This window comes from Seriola aureovittata, chromosome 5 (genome assembly GCF_021018895.1).
Source record: "Seriola aureovittata isolate HTS-2021-v1 ecotype China chromosome 5, ASM2101889v1, whole genome shotgun sequence".
NCBI classification, from domain to species: Eukaryota; Metazoa; Chordata; class Actinopteri; order Carangiformes; family Carangidae; genus Seriola; species Seriola aureovittata.
Genome location: NC_079368.1, coordinates 19,961,447 through 19,981,785, shown reverse-complemented (window position 1 = coordinate 19,981,785; position 20,339 = coordinate 19,961,447). Strand labels below are relative to the sequence as shown.

The 20,339-nt window shown below is 42.3% G+C and overlaps 1 protein-coding gene across 2 annotated transcripts in view; it reads left to right on the top strand.

Annotated features, from left to right (window-relative positions):
- The window catches only part of znrf3 (zinc and ring finger 3), a 75,933-nt gene that overhangs the window by 43,626 nt on the left and 11,968 nt on the right, over nucleotides 1–20,339 (top strand). The window contains exons 3-6 of one of the 2 annotated variants that reach the window (XM_056376562.1): nucleotides 11,618–11,692; nucleotides 13,967–14,098; nucleotides 15,566–15,673; nucleotides 17,856–18,023. In XM_056376562.1, coding sequence (XP_056232537.1) covers nucleotides 11,618–11,692; nucleotides 13,967–14,098; nucleotides 15,566–15,673; nucleotides 17,856–18,023 — 483 coding nt within the window. Of the gene's footprint in view, nucleotides 1–11,617; nucleotides 11,693–13,966; nucleotides 14,099–15,562; nucleotides 15,674–17,855; nucleotides 18,024–20,339 lie in introns of both variants that reach the window. The other variant, XM_056376561.1, reaches the window with a different exon arrangement.

Genomic DNA, 20,339 nt, shown 5'->3' with positions numbered 1-20,339 from the left:
GGAGTTAGACAGAAGTGATTCTGCTCCTCGCCTCCAACAATATTATAGGAGTGTAATGCAAAATCAGTATTTTTCTTTAACGCAGTACATACCTTTTCTTAGATGGCTGCTTTTGCTCTACCGTCAGTCTCTCAAAGGGAAAGCGTTTGCTGTCTGTCTTTCAACTTTGACCTTATTGGATATCATCAAAGGAGTGACTCAGTCAGCTTCTTTTCTTTCACACGATTATCTGCTTAAATTAAGTTTAAAAAAAACAAACATTCAGTTCAGTCAGTCTCCTCTGCTCAGGAGGCTGCACAGAAGCGGAGATGAGAGGTTAGGTATAAGAAAGAAGCATTATGTGGCGGGGGGGGGGGGTATAGGGCCGAGTCCTGACCTGCTCTGCGCTGTTTGCCCAGGGAAAGAAGACAGACAGCAGCAGCAACACCCCTCCACCACCAGAAGCAGCAGCAGCAGCAGGAAAAAGTATTACGAGAGAGAGAGGCAACAACAGCAGCTTCTCTTTCATGCAAGCAGGGACATGGTCTGCTAAAGCAGCTTCAAGGCAGAGGGAGATTAGAGAAAAACCGTACGACTGCAGACGAATTAAGGGGAAGGAGAGAAGTGGCCGTTCGAGACGCCTCGACTCGCCTCAGATCACTACATTTGGATTCTGCCGCATGTTCGCACTGTAACATCCTGGGTCAAGGGAACCACAAACACTGCTATGTTTTTGTTTCTGTTTTATTTTGTAGCAGTTAATGTCAGATTCAGAAATGTCACACTCTTAATCAGGTTTAAACGGTTACTGTGTCGTTATGGGCGCAGCAGGCTTGCGTTTCATTCATGCTGTACATGCATAACTGCAACCTGCAGCATGGTTTTACGCTTCAAGTCTGTTCTCTTCCGTTTTACCTGCATAACTACAGTGATTGTGTGTTGGGCTCTGAGCGCTGCCAAAAACACCTGTGACCTACGCTCAATCCTGTGCCTGAACGCATCCTGTGTAGATACAGATGAAGAGTTGGAGATGAAAGCCTGTGTGCTTGTAGCATTTCTTAATTTTTGGTGCAGACCAGAGCTGCATTGGAGTAAAGTTTTCTTCCAGTCATGTGTTCTTTGAAACACTGTTAAAATGCATGAATAAAACTTCCTGTAAAATATTTTTAAAAATAAGGCGGACGACAGCCCGTCTTACCTACTGTTTTCATATCTGAGCCTGTTAACAAGAGCCGTCTATACGCTGAAAAGGCGGAAGAAGAACCGCGTAACATTTGATCTATTATGTGCCATGAGACTTGCAGCAGGCGAGCACAAACCCAGTGTTTCACTTGTCTTAACTTGCTTCCAGCTCTATCGTCCTCCCTGCCTTTCCGTCTGACAGCTCTCATCCCCTGAAAAATATATGGAAATTCAGAATTTTCAATACCGGGAAAAAGTTTTCTTCCACACTCGAGTGTTCCTTTGAGAGCCCAGAAGCAAAAACTCTAATATCAAAATTTCAGATTTTTCTTTTTCTACAAGTTATTTCCTGCCTCATGTATCAAAAAGCAGCGAGACATGCATGCATGAGTTTTCCTTAACTTTCCCTGAAACCAATTAAAACTTTATATTCTCAAAGAAAACATCAAGGGCTTTTGACTGACAGCAGGTCTAATCACTACAGATAATCTCATTAATTAATATTAGTATTTTCCCCCTTCAGAGTTTCCCATGGATAAAAAAAAAAAAAAACTGGTATTTTATCATGAATCAATTTCTAACCAAGACTTTCCATCACTTTCATCCAAACAACTCCTGTTTAGACACTAGATGGAGAAGAAGCACTTAAAAAGTAGTATTCTTGTCACTGGCCGGAAAGCTTGTTTATTTTCCTGGGAATCACAAAGGGCCAGAGCCCAAAACCGGTAAGAAAACAACATGGGAGGGACAGAGAGAGGAAAAGTGGAGGAAATTTAATTAGCGGTTGTCCATTCCTCCGGCCCCGGCGTTTGGTCTCGGCAGGGCAGAACAGTGGGCAGCAGGAGGAGAGAAGACTGAAGGGCTTCTTGATTAGCGGTGGTCTGAGTCAGTGCGTTTCTGCATCTGTGCTCGTGTTTGTGTAAGTGTGTGCACGCCTGACGCACAGACAGACATGAAACCGTGGAGGGGAGGCAGGAAATGCTCCCTGTGGTGCACAACAAGTCAGACAAACATGTTTATTTCAAGAGAGAAAGACGCTAAAAAAAATGCTCAGGATTTCACAAGAACTCCAGCGTGTGAGTCTCATCCATCATTTACTACTTATCATATCTTCATAACACGAATAACAAAAGCTAATGTCGTGCTGCTTCATTTTCCCACCGAAATAAAGGCGCTGGAAAAAAAGGGAAGGGAGATTAAAATGAACGACTTCAACCTGGAGCTTGATGAAAGTTTTAAAACAGACTTAGTGTGTCAGTGTGTTTCCTCAGAAGTCCACATGATGACATTAGCATTTAAATGTTTCAGAACAATTATCTCTCTGCTATGTTACCCTGATGAAGGCTTCCTGCCAAGACTTTTTTTTTTTTTTACCAAAAAGTTTTTGTAGTGTTGATCATCCTCAGAGAGAGAGAGAGATAGAGAGGGAGGGGGAGAGAGAGAGGAGGAGAGAGGGGTTTGGCTTTGCATTTGTTCAAGTATGAGTCACTTTGTCAGTTGCTCTGTCACTCTTCAAAAGCTCTTTGAAAATAGGCTCAAGTAACACATCGTTTATTTATACCTTTAGGATAATATATATATATATTAGAGTAAGATAAAAGAATATTTAAAACGCAGACTGTTTGTTAAACAAAACCTAGAAATCACATGTAGCCTAATTTATGGACCTTAAAGGAATATGGCAATGCATTTTTAAAGGTCCCGTATTGTATTAAGTGAGATTTCCATGTCTTCTTTGATTATAGATCAGGTCTAGGTTCTGTATTAATACTGTGAAAAGATCAAAGCGCTCAGTCCACAGAGAAATGCACACAGCCTGTATTCAGAAACTGAGCCTTAAAACCAGCCGTCAGGAAATTTAGTTGAGTCAGTTGTTACTGAAATTTTTCATATGGCAGTGTCTCAGTGTAAATGAATTTAAAATAAATAAAGATTTTAAAGGGAAAATAAAAACAAATCGTGCTCATTCAGCAGCTGATACACTCATGCCTTTCCTTCTACAATGGAGATGAAACATCGTTCAGAGAGTTTGGCTCAACACTGCTGCAGAAGTTCCCATGAATGACACGCAGGATGCTTTACTTTCACTTTCTGCCCAGTTTTGGCTCATTATCTCTCTGTAGAATGAACCCTTGACCTGCCAGTATATATACAGTACTACTTCCTGCAGTACAGTGTTGTCCTGATAATGCATCAGAGGGTGCAGTAACACAGCGCAGTTTGTTGTAATGCTGCCTTTGTGCAGATTGAGGGTTTTTAAGTCATCAACCTGTAGAATTACAGCTCTTGGAGACCCTTAAGTGTTTTTTTGTTTTTTATTACCATGGGCAGTTTACCTTTGTGCCATTGAAGGTTATTCACTGGACCTGCTCTAAAACATTTGTGCAACAAAAGAAGCTGGTCTGACGGACTTGTCGTCTAATGTCGGCAAAAATGTGAATCAAGTCGGGAACAAGCTCATCAAAGAAGAGTGAAAGAAGAGAATGAGCTTTGGGTACTTGGCAGTTTTTGTTACTCAGGATATGGTGCTAAAAAGACGTGATGTTTGATCCCCAGCTTTATATGTTAACACTGGTCGATGAGAGATGCCATGAGTCTGCACTTTAAGCAAAGCAGATAGGATGTATTTAAGTAAATATCAGGCTCAGGATTTTGCACAGTATGGAAAGTAGTTAAAAAAAAATGTGTGAGAGAGAGAGAGAGGGAGAAGGAGACACTATGTATGGGTCTTACAATGAGGGAGAGCGAGTGCTCCCCGGTACACCTCACTCTGTTTCTCCCGACTCTTTAATGGGGCCGGCTCTCTGCCAAGTTCCACTGGCAGGCCTCCTGAGAGAACACCCCCCCCCCCCCCCCCCCCAACCCCCCCACCCCACCCCCCTGCACCACACACACGTATATTGATAGCACAATTCACTTGTATAATTCTGGTTATGCAATGGTGGGTGAATGGCCACCCCACAATGTGCACTGAGACAGAGATGGAGGGAGGGGTAGGGGTGGGGGGGTGGGGGGGGTAGTGTTTACTGGATGGGAAAGATGAGGTGAGGAAGAGGAAAGGAACACTCAGTGAAGGGGAAATGAAGAAAAGACGGAGAGATGGCAGGTAGCTTTAAGAACTGAGATAGTAATAGCCGTGCCGTTGCAGAGAACCTCAGGCTTCTGCTGTGACGTGTAGAGCTCTGTTCCTCCACAGCTGACATTACCACCTTTCACACCAATCCAGAAGATGGCCTCTTGGTGAAACACATCTCTGACAGGAAATGGATTCAACGGTTGTGTTTTGCCTCAGGTTTGTTCCACAGCTCTGTCTCCCATGTGGGACTGGGAGACAGAGTGGAAAGAAGAGACATCACCCATGGGAACTGATTTTTCTTTTTCTTTTTCCCCCCTCAGGGATGGTGACACAGTCGGACAGATAGTTGTTACATACTGTATCAGTGTCCGTGTGCGTATGTGGTCACGTACATGACGTATGGCACATAGGCATGGCCGGGGATCAGTGTACCTGGTGTTTGTCTGAGAGTGAAGTCGTTACATCCGCCCCAGATCTCCATGTATGAGACAATGTGAGCCTGTGAACGCACCACCACCACCACAGCTCTTTTTCCATCTGATTACCGCGAGTTTGAGCATCAATACTAAAACAAAATGTATTTCCATTTAACATTTGTCTTTTGTCCAGAGGTTTATCATTTAGACCCTTGGCTCACACTTTGTGCACTGTGTTCATTCATGACGTGGTGCAAGGACCTTGATATTCATTCAATTTCTTTCCATTTCTTTTGGAGAAAAAAGGAAAGTAAACGTGAATTGAAATGCATGATTGTCACTGTAATAAGAGTGCTGGAATATTCATGTAGATAGATTAGTTTTGAGCAGCAGCAAAGTACACCGGAGAAAAGAGCCCTTTTTCTGTGGCGATATTGCGGATCCAGAGAAGAACAGAAAAGATAAAAAAGTCTTTTCAGTTTGTTGCCGTTTTTCTCACTTTTTAGCCTCATTTTGCTCAAAGGTTTTTGGGTTTTTACATCTTAAACATTTGTTTTAGTCTCAGCTGTTTCCAGCCACAACACAATCTGTCATCATGTACCGGCCGACAGAGTTAGCAACTAGCTCATGAAGAGTACCAGTAGCAGGTAAAGAGCCAGATATGTTTTTCTCAGGGGTTGGTGTAGTGTTGCCATCTGTCCTGGTTTTCTCTTTTTTTTGAGCGACTGTCCCGGAGAAATTGATATTCTTTCCCGAGATACAAATTGTCCTGATTTTGGTGAGGATGCAAGTCTAATTCAGAATTTTATAGTTTCAAATAAGACCTCATTTGTTTCCGTCTACTGCTGTTCAGTTTTCCTCCTGGTTGTGTCTAATCCTGTGTCTGTAAACGTATGAAGACGGGTACAACAGCCTGTGACACCAAGAGTCACCTGTGGGGCAGCCGGAGCTGGACCCAGTTGTGTGTCCCAAATCTTCACAAGTTGAAGGTGGCAACACTTTGGCAGAGACCAAACCAGAGCTAAAAGAGTGAATATTGAACTTATATTATTCAGATGGAATGAATTGAAATGAATGATAATGTTACTGATTCTGCTGGATGTGTAAATACATTGTAACATATCTGTCACCATGTTCCCCTCTTGTGGCCAGAAGTGTATTCATGCGGCTTTAAGCTTCAGATGACCATCTCGGTTGACTAATCTGACGTCTTAAACTGATCTGAGATCAGCGCCGAGACACGATAAACAGGTTCGCGTCCATTTCCTGACCCGACGTCTTATCTGCAAGTCTGATATTAATGGCAGTCAGTGAGCTCACTGAGTGCTTCAAGTGATTCTTTCCCCTGCGTGTTTACGTTGAGTAAACTGCCCGTTTACACGAAGGCGGTGAGATGGAGAGGAGCTCGAGGAGGCTCGCCGGGACCCCTCTCCGCCGCCGGTGTGACACACAAGTGGATTTTTTTATGTGCTTCGCAAAACATTTTTCATGCAGCTCGAGAAACAGTTCCTCAGACGTCCTGGGACGCCCGTTAAAAAAAAAAAAAAAGTGTTGCAGCTGGGGGTTTTTGACAGCATTCAAATGAATATCAAACAGGGAGAGTTCAAAAGTTTGGGAAGGTGGAGGGAGAAACTGAACAATGACTTGTTTAAAACTCTGAGGAACTACACAGTCACCTCTTTTTAATCTGTAATGTAGGAGTGAAATTTCATGGCCATGAGTCTAAACCTTAAATATGAGTGTAAGGGGATTCATGAAACTAAGTTATTGGCAGGATTAAGCTCGCAGAGGTTATTTGAGTTCACACTGTGCCCTTGTAAACGGTTACAGGATAGTATTTATGTGCCTGTGGGAACAGGGAAGTTCTTATTTTGCGTGTTGTCGTGACACAGCAGATAACAAATCCAGCACGACCAGAGCGTCAAACCAGTTGATTACATGTCACACGGCCAACATGAACATGTCAGGTATCTGTAAACTGAATAACATGTTGTGACAGATTAGCAGTTTGTCAGCGAAGTGTTAACATCAAACGGCAGGTAGCCCGGGAAGCCATTGAGTAATGCGCTCGATGAACGGGGAGGGAGGAAATGATTAAATCCCGTTGTAATGAAAACGTCAAGATCGCACGGATGATTGCACGTGCAAAGGTGCTTTATTCACAGGAAGAAACGTAGTATTCTCTTCCGTCTCGGCGCTGCGCAGGCGTCCAATCAGATGACGCGCAGCCACGTTGAAAACTTAGATTTCATTTTAGTTGAATGTAAATAATGTTTTGGAGCACATGCCTCCTCTGAAGGGGGGGGGGGGGGCAACCACATATAAGGAAATCAATGGGAGAAAACTATGCCTTTATCTTTTAATAAACTGTAAAGCCAGGAGGCAACATGAAATTACAGCGTAATGGCAGTGGAGAGTCTTCTGAAGACTTAATTGCCTTAATTATAGCAGTGCAGGGAGAGAGAGAGAGAAGCATGTAGAGGAGGAGGAAGAAAGAGAAAGGAGGGAACCAGAGGAGGAGAAAGTAGGAGAGAAAGAGGGAATGATGTGATAGGTGATGCATGTTTATGCGGCCAGATGTTGCAGGTGTAATCCATGTGTGTGTCTGTTTGCACGTGAGCACATAGCTGTCTGTTGTACATAAATATCTGCACATATTTACACATGCATTGTTTGGCAGCCGTGTGTGTGTGTGTGGGGATATGAGAATCCTCAGTGTATGTATATGATGGAGTGAGCGTTTCGCTGAGAAAAAGTCTCTTTCCAGACGAGTGAAAAATTTCTCTCCCTCAGATCTTACAAGCTGGCAGGCTTACTTAGGGATGCTAAACATAGCTTTCATTTTCCTCTGTGTCTAGACTGGCTTCTCAGTACTTTCTGCTGCGGTTTTTTGTTCGCTCAGGGAAGATTGTACCCTAATTCTCATGCTACCGAGCCAGCGGGAAGTTTGTTTAGCCAGCAGTATTGTGAAGTACCTGTAAAACTCCCCCCTCCCCCTTTTTTTTGAGCATGGATGACTGATCAAGTGCTCACGTCTGGGACCACAGATCATGTTTTCAACTTTGAGAAGAATATTAGCAGTGCTCTTTTTGTTGCCTCTTCCCTATTTGTCCGCTCCTGCAGTTTATCTCTTACTTTCACTTTTTCTTAAAGATTGAAACTGGATTTATTGTCAGAGGAAAGTTGCATAAAGTTCAGATCTTATGAACGTGGATGAGTAGTGGTTTTGTAGGAGTTGTTGATTGATTGTCTTATTCCTATTTATATACAGTGGTGGGAGAAGTCCTCAGATCCTGCATAAAAGTCCTGCAAGTATCAAATGTGAACATACTTATTCTGCTTAAAAGTGAGTGATAAGTTATTCTAAATGACATTATAAGATGTAACTGATGCAATAATCCACATGTAGTATTCCACTGGTATGTATATGGTCAAGTTGTAGTTTTATCTACTAACCATACAGTTTGGTAGCTCAGTCCAGTGTTTCCCTAACCCGGGGGTCAGCCGCCTTCAAAGGGTCACGAGTTAATGAGATGATTCATGAAAACGCTGAGAACTCTTTGCTTATTAGTGAAATATTTGATTTAGGATCTAAAAATGTTATTTAAATGAAACCATCTGAAAAGTTTAGAGGGGAAATGTCTCTTTGGTGGAATCACTGATCCGAAACATGAAAGGGGCCCTCCCCTGACTCTGACACTTGTTTTTGTGTAAGGGGCCAAAAAGGTTGAGAATCACTGGTTTACCGATGGATAATTATCTTTTTCTTTTCATTTGAAAAGTAACTACTAACTGTAGCTTCATAAATGCAGTGGAGTCAAAAGAGAAAAATGGCAATACTCAAAGAATAGGTACTTTAAAGGAACAGTGAATTTGGATCAGTTTCTGAGTTGATGCCTTATCGCAACACAAAGCATTGATCCTTTAAATATCTTCAAATTAATTGATAACATCGGCGTGTCTTAAACTCATCTGTGATGATGAACGAGAAGATCAGAATGTCATCTTGCCTCGATGTCACCTTGATGAGCTTAACATACGGACCTTGAAACTCCCGTTCGGCCGCAATGACACTTGTATGAATGAAAGCATGCGTTTCCCAGCGTTTTTCGTCTTTCTGAGCAGTTTGCAGCAGAGGACCGAACTCTGTCTCAAATTTCTTTCACAATATCTCCTTACAGAGGAACTCTGCCACTTGAAATTCTATAGCCATTTTGACTCAGTCAAGTATTTCCTCACTGAAGGGTTTGGTTTTTTAGCAACATGACAAAGTCCTGAGAGAGAGAGAGAGAGAGAAAAAAATTGTCATAAAGCAAGAAATATGTATCCTTCCTTTGGTGTCCGAGGTTGTAGTCTTTTATGGGCTTGGGAAGGAGATGTGTCATGGTTTTTAAGACAGCCCGTTTGCCTGTGGGTGCATTTTTGTTGTCGTCAGGCAAGTCCCTGCACTGCAGCGTGGGCCTGCCCGAGTGGAGATTCTTTAGGAGGAAGATCTCTTTCTTCTCAAAGCGTCTTACCAAGAGCTATTAATTATTAACTGGGAGAGCTAACATCAAAGGAGCAGACTTGTGCTGAATTAAATGGGGGCTGGAGCCTGGCAGTGTGGAGCTGAGAGAAAACTGGGTGAGAGGGAAAAGCTGAGCGAGATTTCGCTCTGCTCGCTTTTGAACTTTCCAAGTACAAAAGTGAGGAGAGAGGGAGAAAGGAGCGACGTTGGTTTATGTAAAGGAGGCAGGACGAAAGAGGGAAAGTTGGAAGAGCTCGTATTTATAGCGCGACTCCGTTTTGAATGTTTTCAGTGTTTTGATAAGGCTTTCATTCACTCTGTTTGCAGGGTTAATTAGTCTTTAATGAGCTATGAAAAGCCAGATTCATAAAGATCTTGTCTGTGGGAAATCTAATTGAGATGTAGCTGGTAGACCTAAGAGTCGCTATGTGTTTCCATTTTCCTGCTGCTGATTTACACTCACAGTTGAATGTGCTACATATGCCACCTCTTTCATATCAAAGGCCTTTCGCGACTTTGCTTCTGTTTTCCCTCCTGCTGCAACTTGCCCCACCACAGGTACCTGCAGTGAAGAAGACCCACACTGGCCCACACATGTGTTGTAAAAATTACATATCTTCTAGATTTAGTGTGATTATTGACTCTGTTATTTACTCTGGAGAACACAAATACCTCTGCTTCTCTGTCTTGCTTCGGCAGAGGAATGTCATGTTTATTGAGTAGACAAATGTTGGTATAGTTGAATCCAGACTGACTTTAGCTACACATGCTTACTTCTTAGAGAGCTATAGGTAATCATTAACCTCTTTCTAAGACTCATAACACGCACAGGAAGTAGGGAAAGAATGCCAGGAACCCTACGGAAAAGGAAATCTTACCTAATGTCACAATTCCAGTTACACAATATGTCACTGGATGCCACAGTATTCATCAGCTACACAAGACATGAGGTTTAAAGCGGCAGGAAACAAACTGAGCTGCAAACTTTTTTACAACATACTTCAAAATAAACCTCCAAGCTTATTAAATACACCAGATTTTTTATTGATAATGATTTCGACTGACTTCTTCAAAGGTGAATATTACAAACATTTGCTACTTTATGTGATGATAAATTGAACAGGTTTGGGTTTTGGTCTGTCGGTCGGTCCTGGACAACAAAGCCTGAATACGCAGAGGAACACAGGGAATGGAGATTCTTTCATACAAGGAGTCGCTGAAGGGTTTGAAGAGTGCGGAAATGACTTTATGTGTTACAGCTTTGTCAGTCTCAGATCTCAGACGTCACTCTCTAAACACCACTGACGAAGGGATATTGTTTAGAGGACGGTGTCCGTCGCTGAGGTCCAACAGTTTTTTTAATGTGTCCCCTGTCTGTGTGTACTATGCTGCACAGAGGGATGACAACACAAACTTTTCCTTTCCTTATTGTTGAGTGTTGTTACCTCAGAAATCAACATGCTGTGTTGCGAGAGGAGCAAATTCTTTTGCACACATACCTCCTCTCCCCAATCTCCTCCCTCTGTCCTGTGTGAAGTTCCTGCAGACTGGAGCGGTGACACTCTCCAGCCACTCGGCAGCAGAGTCACAGCACTGTACACTGTCACTTTGATCTTCACCCCCCCCCCTTCCCTCCAGTAATGAAGAGAGCTGGCGGACCCAAGGGCACTTGATAATACCAGGATATGATCCCAGCAGCGCTCTTTTAGATCATGTAGTGCAGACATCAAAACGTTGTCTAAATAGGGCACCGTTGAATCGAGTGGGGTGAGAATGGGTTGTAGGGGAAAGCAGGAGTTAAGATAAAGGAACTTTTTTTTTTTTTTTCCCTGACGAGAGGAAGCCAATTTGGATTCTGCGAAGAGATACTTGGGGTTCTGCAGATCCAAGCATTTCCTTTATCTTTTGCCTTTAGCAGAAGTCTTCAAAAGACCTCTCTGCTGCGACTTTCTCTACTCTCAGATGAAAGACGCTCACATTTTTAGCAGTTGGAAATCCTTGATAACTTTATTCAACTTTCCCTAAGCGTGCACGGCACATTGCGATTCCAATTCAGCCTGGTGCCGTGCACAGTTTTTTGCCGTCACGTGGAGCTGTGCAAGCGTTACTCCTTGTTTCGGTGTCTGACAGACTGTATTGGCTTAATGTGGTGCGGATTCACTTCAAAGTAATGGAGAGCGAGAGACCGCATGTGCATCCTAACAAATGTTATCAGTGGCTTGTTTACTTCTCGCCTGTTGGTTTTCTCTCCCTTCCCTTTCTTACTTGCACTTCCCACATGACGTGTGTGGGCAGAGAACTCCCTCTAGTGGCCTGAATTTGAATCTGAAAACTTCAAATCTTGGTAAGGTTGTGACAAACTGCAGTTTGACAGTGTGATCGGACATCCTCTGGCCCTATTTCTCCTTTTTTCCCGACCTTTTCCTAATCATTTCTTTGCGTTTCCTGTGTTTGCAGGCAAAGCGAGCGGTGCAGCGTGGAGCCACAGCCGTCATCTTCGACGTGTCAGAGAATCCAGATGCCATCGACCAGGTTTGTACACACCTAAAATTACCCGGGTGTTCGCCCTCTCTACGACACTGAAATGGTCTTAATCTGCTTCGGTCTGTCTGTGAAAGACGCTTCGCTTTTCACTTCTGAATAAAGCTCAGCAGCATGCCCTGCCCTTCTGACTGGCAGTGTGTGTGTGTGTGCTGTTTGTACAGACAATGATCTTTCTATCTTTAGTTCTGTTCAAAAGCATGTGGATCAGCCTTGCTCATTCAACCATCCTGGGCCTTTGAGCTCTCTAACTTGTGTTTGGAGGAGCGCGCTGCACTGTGAGAGGTCTGAAAATGGATATCCAGGTTCAGCTTTCACTAGACCATGACCAAAACTCTGTTGAGCTCATAATTGCACAGGTAGCGCACATTACCTCATCCCCTTAGACTATGGATGTGTTTTTGAGTGCTACAGTGAGAACAAAGTGTATTCCTCATCACGCACACATCCACACACTCGCATTCCTGCCTCTGACTCCTGTGTGTTTTCTGTTCAGAGGTAAAATACACGAGTTGCTCCTCTGAGCGCCTTTTGTCGCAAGAATTCTCCTGTGGTATTCATCCTCGCCACGCCAGGCCTGGACTTGCAGGTTTTTTTTTTTCTTCCCTCCTGGCCTCTTCTTCTCTGCCGCTGGGTCGTAAAGCGCGTAGCTGAGAGATAAAAGGGATTGCGCAGAGACCACATGAAAGGCAGCACTGGGCGGCTGTGTTAAATTCCCCCGAGAGGCTTTTCCAGTCAGAGCGGCCCGATCAGCAGAGACAGGACCCACAAGGCCGAGGGGCAGGGAGGGAGGAGCTTAGGGAGAATTAAGGTCCTGGGGGCCAAAATTAGGAGAGATTTAATGTACTTGACCTCCTTTTAATGTGAGGCCAAGTGCAGCAAGTGGCTCTGACACTTTTTTTTTTCTTGTTAAGGGAAAAGTTCATTTGTGATTAAACAAGTGTTGTTTTTTTTTCTTTCCTCCCACTTTCTGCTTGCATTTATTGGTATACTTTTTATTGGTGTATTGTTTATCAGAGGCCGAGCTAGAGTCTCAGTGGAGTCATTTCTCAGAGCGGGAGCAGCACACCAGAATCAAGCAAGGAGATCAAAGGTTTCAGCGTCTATACTTTCAAACCAGAACATACAGTATTTCACTGGGGAACATGACGACAGCAGAAGAAATAGAAATGCGAGTATCCTCGGTATTTCCCTTGGGCTTTTCAAATTACAGATTCCGACCAGCAGACGAGAGGGGAGAACGGAGAGGGAGAGGAGGAGTAAAGGAGTGTGTGTCAACTGACTCGAAAGCCAGAACATGCTATTCATTGACTATTTCCTCCCTCTGCTCCCTCTGGCAAACTGTGACCACACTTTCCATGTCTTGAGACTACAGGTCATTCTGCCCCCAGTTGGTAGAAGAAGAGTTTAAATGCTTTTGGCTTTTTTTTTCTTTTTACATTCAGTTCACAGCCATTAGGGTCAGTAGCTGCTAAACGTTGTGCCTTAACTACAGTGTCTGCTTGTGAGACCTCGCCACACATTACATGCGTCAGTCAGTTGTGAATGAGAAAAATCCAATGCACTGTCGGTCCTGTGTTTAATAAAAAGCTTTAATATTGACACAGCTGACACACGTGCGTCAGTCTTTGACATCATGGTGACGGCTTTTACGAAAAATGTTTGTGGCGGCTGTGCGATATTAAAGATCTATATTACATTTTTCTCTGTAGTTTGCATTTGTTGGAGCATTCGAATCCAAAAAGCACATATATTTTCACAAATTGTGTCTTGAGTGCGGTGATGAATTACAAGATTTTTTTTTTTTTTACATTCGAGCAGATGAATGTGTGCGTGAGTTACTCTGACTTTAGAGAGGTTTTAGAAAACAGTTCATGAACGCTGTTTCAGCCTCATCTTTAGATTCTGGTGAAAATACTGAAAGTTTTCATATTGAAACATATTGAAAGCCAATGCTTAGAGACAACTTAAATATAAAACTGTCAGTGTCAGGATCAGTTTTCAAAATTCATACCAGTAGAATCCTAATACGTTATGGTCAAAAATCATACCCTGGTGCAGTGGTACCCAACCTCAGAGGATAAACCTGAGCAGTTGTGACGATTGGAAGGAAAAGAAACAATGAAAAAATATAGTTCTGTTATATAGTTAAGACATTATACAGCTGTTAACTTAAATAATGGAAGGCCATTATTGCCCAGACTAATGAGTTTGATTTTGTTGTATATTGTGTTTGATGCATTTTCCTCTGTCTCATCTTCGCAGCTCAACCAGGTGGCCGAGGATCCTCTGAAGCGGCCGGTGGTTTACGTGAAGGGCAACGATGCTGTGAAGCTGATGAACATCGTCAACAAGCAGAAAGTGGCTCGTGCTCGGATACAACACAGACCACCAAGGGTAAGAGCTCTCGCCAAAACCCAAAAACCACTCCTGATTAGTTGATGCGCATGTGTGTGTGTGTGTGTGTGTGTGCGTGTGAAGCGACTCTAAAGCAGATGTGAGGAACATGTTTGTGAAGCCCATGCACCAAACAGTGCTGAGGAGTTTTAGATGTGAAGACAAACGAAAATTCCAGCTGTGAAATCTGACCCTTTCCCTTTCTTCTGTGCTCTCCGCTGCCCCGAGGCCGAGGACTGTTTCGCGGCACCATGAGAGATTAATATCGGCCATTCAAAGAGCTGTTTGTTTGCTGAGAATATTCGATAAGAGACCAACACACTTTGAGGTCAAATAACTTGACATAATGAAAGCCCCATGAGAAAGGAGCAACTGATAAGAGAAAAGTTTCTGACAGAGAATTAAACATCCTGACCTTTTCTCACAGTTTCAGACACGAGTGCTGAATTTAATGGAAAATATCCAAGCTTGGACAAAGCTGAATTCTCATGCTGCATCACTTTCTCAAGAAAAAGAGATGTTGAAATCTGGAAATGTGCTGTAGAGCTGCAACTACTGATCCTTATCAATGAATCGTTTAGTGTGTGATGTGTCACAAAGTAGTGAAAAAGATTCTCATCACAAATTCCCAGAACTGAAAGTGATGAATGAACTTTTTTTTTTTTTTTTTTTTTGTCCAGGTATAGTTTCTAATCTTCTACCCCTTTCTATGATGTCATAGAGTGTTATATAGTGAATTGATGTCTGTTGATTGTTATTTTCTCTTTTATGTGGGTTGCGGCCATTTGCCTGATTAAGGTCTGGCACCAGACTGTTGGCAAATACATTGTTGATTGCTAGTTAGGCAATATGCAGGATTTTTTAATTGCTACTTCGGATCCATTCTTCGTGCTCCTACGCACCTGCCTCACTAAACAGATGTGCAAAGTGTTCTTCTGTTTTGTTTTGTCTCACTAACACTCCAAAACCCCAAAGACAATGAGTTTTTATCGACATGAAACTGAGGAAAAGAAGTAAATCCTCACAGTTGAGAAAGTAGGTCCATGTAATGTTCAGCGTGTTCGCTTGAAGAATGACTGAAATTAATTTTGTCTTGATTTATTTGATTAATCGTTTCAGCTCTACTCAGAATTGTTTCATTAGTGTAAGATATGTGGCAGTTGCCTGAATAAACTACTGACGGTCATAAATGGACACAATGAGAAGAAAATGAATTAAAATCAGTCCTGTGTCTAATTTAGAACGCATCAAACTATGTGTGAAGGTCAGAATTTTCTTTTTATTAGCATAAAGTGGAGGAAATGACTAACACCACTGAGGACTGAGGTCTGCAGAGCAGAATTATAATCAATCAGTCTGTGAATTGAAATAAAAAAGACCCTTTTAACGACCTTTTTCCTTTATCAGCTGCATGTGAAAATTATTTTAACAAATGTGTGTTTCTCTTGCGCTCTTTTTCCGCAGCAGCCCACAGAATATTTCGACATGGGCATCTTCCTGGCGTTCTTCGTGGTGGTGTCGCTGGTTTGCCTCATTCTGCTCATCAAGATCAAACTCAAGCAACGGAGAAGCCAGGTTAGTGTCTGAACACACGCCCGTCATCAGCAGTAGTGTGGAGAACCAGCAACTTGGAAAAACTTTATTTATTGTCCCGCTTTGAGTCACATAGGACCAAACTCAGTGCGTCACCTCTTGCACAAAAACAAACTCAAACACACAGCTTTGTTTTTCCAGTCGACACGGCCTCACTGGGAGTTGCAGCCGTCGAGTCAGGCGACAGTAGCTCTGCAGCTGATTGATTCCTCTCGTGTGTTGACAAAAAGCTCTCAGTGGAGGCTTACGTCGGGCGCTTGAATCAGGATTAGCATTTAATTAACACTGATGAGAGGTTTGCAGCTGGAGCCAAACGCACAGAGATGTCATGACAGAGCAGAAAACCTGTAGCGGCATCCGTTAAGACAGGTGTAATCCTGCCAGTAAGTGTGTGTGTGTGTGTGTGTGTGTGTGTGTGTGTGTGTGTGTGTGTGTGTGTGTGTGTGTGTGTGTGTGTGTGTGTGTTGACTGTACACATTGTGTGCAGTGTGTGGGTGTATAATAGGTGTGTGTCAGCAGCGGATGACTTGGTCGTGACTTCCTTTTGGTGGTTAATTAAGAGAACAGCTCACACCAGGGGCAGATTTGTCACATTGAAAAACCTCTTCCTTCCTGAAATGTGAAAAATTAATGAACTCCTTGTGGAATGAATATTGTTCATACAGTTTTAACATTTTGTTTTATCCAATTTAAAAGGCCCCATATTTTCCACTTTTTCTGTGTTTTATTTGGCATTTTGATATCCATGAGAAGATATATTTGTGGTTTTAAGTACCTAAAACCCTCTCCGTGTAGTTCAACATCTCCTCTCTCACTCTTGTCTCTGGGGCTCTAGTAAGAACAAAGCATTTTGTGTCTGCCACTGAGATTCTCTTCTGATTGGCTGACTATTTTCTGAGTGTTGCACAGCGAGGCCAACCACTGTTGCCTAGTAAAATTAAAGGATTTATAAATTGGTTTACAATTAGGTAATTAATTCAGCTGTTAACGCTTTATAAATCATAAAGAATTAAAAACAAGTTCTAACACAGTTTTCATGCATTGATGCAGGCTCACTATCTGGCAAGAATAACTTAATGCTTCCTAATAATTTTGCTTGCTAATGACTAATATTAATCATTAATTATAACTGGTAAAAGGGAGCCTTATTGTAAAGTGAAAATCCCTGTGTTATGGAAGGGTGGCGGGGCTGAGATCAAACCAGCGTCCTGTGTGCATTTCTCTGTGGCGTGAGCGTCTTGATACTTTAACAGTATTTATACAGCACCTAGACCTGCTCTGTAATCAAACAAGACATGGAAGTCTCACTTTCTCCCATATGGGACCTTTAACTGTAAACAGTGGACAAATGTTCCAAACATCATCTCAGAGAAGCCGATCGTATTACTTTTGGGGTTTAGTGAAGGATTCCTCAATCTTGTGTGTCTTGTGTCTGCCCACACAAGAGTACAGCTAATTACATACTGAAAATACTGGTTTTAAAGTTTGTTTCATGTTTGTCAACCCTGTGATGAGATTGACTTTCATGCCAAAGTTCATTGCTCCCTTGCTGACCAGGATATCCACATGTCCTTAAAAAGTCTACAATTATCTAGCTGTGAGGCAACATAAAGGAAGAAACACCCTCCAGAGACCCTGGTTTAGTTGAGCCTGAGCATAAATAACTCCTGCCTTTTACACAAGTGATGCGCTCACATTTCAGACGGGGACTACTATAAATCACAAAGGCAGCCACACATGTGCGTCATTAAGTTTAATCCCAATAAGTAGTTCTGTATGTGTCAACTATTTTTTAATAAGTAACATTTTTAGGGCAGCACGAAGCAAATTAGAGATGAAAAGAGGCCAGAGAATTAGAGCCAGACAGAGTTGCTAATGCAGTCAAACATTGCAAAATCATGTACTGTGTCAAAGGGAAAAGGCTCAAAACATGACAACATCGACACTGTCACATTAACATCAGGAAAGAGGAACACAGTTCAAACATAAACGCTTGCCAACACTGATGCACACACGCAGTTTTGTCATTTTCATGTCTTATTTTGGCTTTAATATTTTGTTTTACTTTCATGTCAAATTCTACAGAGCTTCACACGGGTCTTTTATAATCTCAAATGTTGATATTCCCACTGACGCTGTCCCCGACCTTCCTCCCCCAACACAGAGCTCAATGAACAGAATGGCCATCCAGGCTCTGGAAAAGATGGAGACGCGCAAGTTCAAGGCCAAAGGAAAGGGCCAGCGCGAGAGCAGCTGTGGAGCCTCTGATTCACTGAGCAGCAGCTCCACCTCCGACTGCGCCATCTGTCTGGAGAAGTACATCGATGGGGAGGTAAGAAAAGACGCCCACCTCTGCTTGAATTAATCACTTCATCTGCCTTGCTTTATACGATGGGCAGCTTCAAATCTAAACAGTACGACTACATTAAGCTGATATTCAGGCACATGTATAGTAGATTAAAATCAACTTTTTTTTGTCAGTTCATATGCATTGGTAGCTAATGCATAAAACTGACAGAGAGTTTGTCTGTAATTCTTGATACCTCGACTAAGTGACATACACAGGCTCAAAAATAGGTGTCATTGATATAATTAACCATAATCAATCGGCCTCATTGTGATTTTATAAGAAAAAAAGCAATGTTTTGGCATTTCTAGCCAGGCAATGATTTGAAATATAAATTATTATTTTATAAAAACACATTTGCATCTCAAATACCTTGTTGTTTAGTAATTTATTGTTGTTTAATATTTATTGGCGTAATCAGCAGTTTACCATAAGCATTTTCTGCACCATGTTTGCCACAAGAAGGTTTCATTCACTGTAAACTGTGGTGAGCAGCGTCTTCTCTCAGCAGGAAGGACCATTTTTTGATATGTGGAGATAAAGTCCTATCAAAATCTGTTTAAAATTGAGCTGCTCCTATTCTATTCCATTCCATTCTATTTTATTCTATACTTTTAATGAAAATTTGTAAAAAACAAAAAATCTAATTCTTGTAAAAATGATACAAATGCATGACAGAATGGAAAAGAGTAACAAAACCATCTGCATCTACAGTACCATGCATGTGTAAGTGGACCATGTGGGAGTCAAACCTCTTGACTCCAGCGGTGTTAGTGTAGTCATCTATCCACTGAGCTTGTTTTTTCACTACATATTCTGCAGACATGAAACATAATGCAGTTACGTGGACAATAGAATGGAAGTTCCCCTGATGTGCTTGGGGACCGCAGGTCTGCAATCTTCGCTGACGTTTTTTCCGGCGCCTTTTTAGATGTTTAGCTCAGTCTTTCAGAGCACCTGGAGAGATAACGGTACCCAGAGTGCTCTGGGTTGTGATTATGCTTCCTGTTTTCCCACTGTGGCCTTCTTTAAATTTTTAAAAAGGAGTCTTCGTCAAAACATGTGTCCTAATATTTGACTTTGAGGGTTTACTGTAACAGCATTGCTCATCCTCATTCATGGATCCTGAAGGGACAAACCCCGGTGCCCAGTGGGACTTAGCTGGTGTGTGTGTGTTTTTTTTGTGGTAATGTGTCTCTTCGGTAAGGAGGAGAAGAAAACACAACAAAGCATGGCGCCAGGATTGCACAGAGGAAGTGGCGATATAAAAGGCTGAATGGCATCAAAGCGGTTTTTGAGCAGTGAACCAAGCAACAAAAGCTTGGGTGGAAAAGAGCCCAAAGATGAGTCACATTAAGCCACAGAGTAAAGTATTTATGGCAGTGAAAGAGCTCTCACTGGAGAAGAATATTAGAATTCATATTCATAGTGCTCCTGCTTTTGTGTTTTGGAATTCCTCCATCTGAATGCAAAGTGTTGCATTCTTTTCATATCAATCCTCCAGAGTAAAAGCCTGTTGTTTGTTTTGTTCCAGAAAGCGGTGACATTGAGCATCAAAGTCGGATTTGTACTGTGGTGTGGCATCTGGTGAAGTGTTTTGTTTGTGGCATGATGTGAAGTTGGCTCCTCGGTGTTAAAAACTTGATTAGACTCACAACCATCACCACGGCTGACAGTTGTGTGTTGCTTTGCTGCCACCTTCTGGACATTCAACCACACATTTAATCACACTCTGAAACATTTTACCCTGTTGCAGTTTGTCAAAAGCGGCAACTTTGTATCTTAGGGAGTTGCAAAGGCATAGGTTTGGTCTAAACATTGGTAGGGACGCAACAAGCCAGCCATCCCTCCATAACAATGGGGTTGGCTTTTTAATGCCATAAACCAAATGGTTTAATAACATATCAGATCTGAATTTAAATTCAGGAAAGCCCATGCGCAAATGTGACATATGTACATGTGTTGAATTTCCATATATGAAATATATAGTAAAGTAAGGCATAAAAAGTCATAGTATAGTAAGGCATTAGAGTCGACAATTAACCTAATGTGCATGACTTTGTCTGGGTACTTCAGCTTCCTCCCGCAGTTCAGAGTCCACACTGACACAGGGAGAACATGCAAACTCCAAATAGAAAGGCCAGAGGCCCAGGATTTGAACCCAGAACCTTCTCACTGTGAGACAGTTCTAACCACTGAATCATGTCATAATGTAATAAGGCATAAAAAGTCATATATATAATCATACTCATATACATAGTTTAGTTAAAAATGCCAAAAAACAACGTAGTATAGTATGGC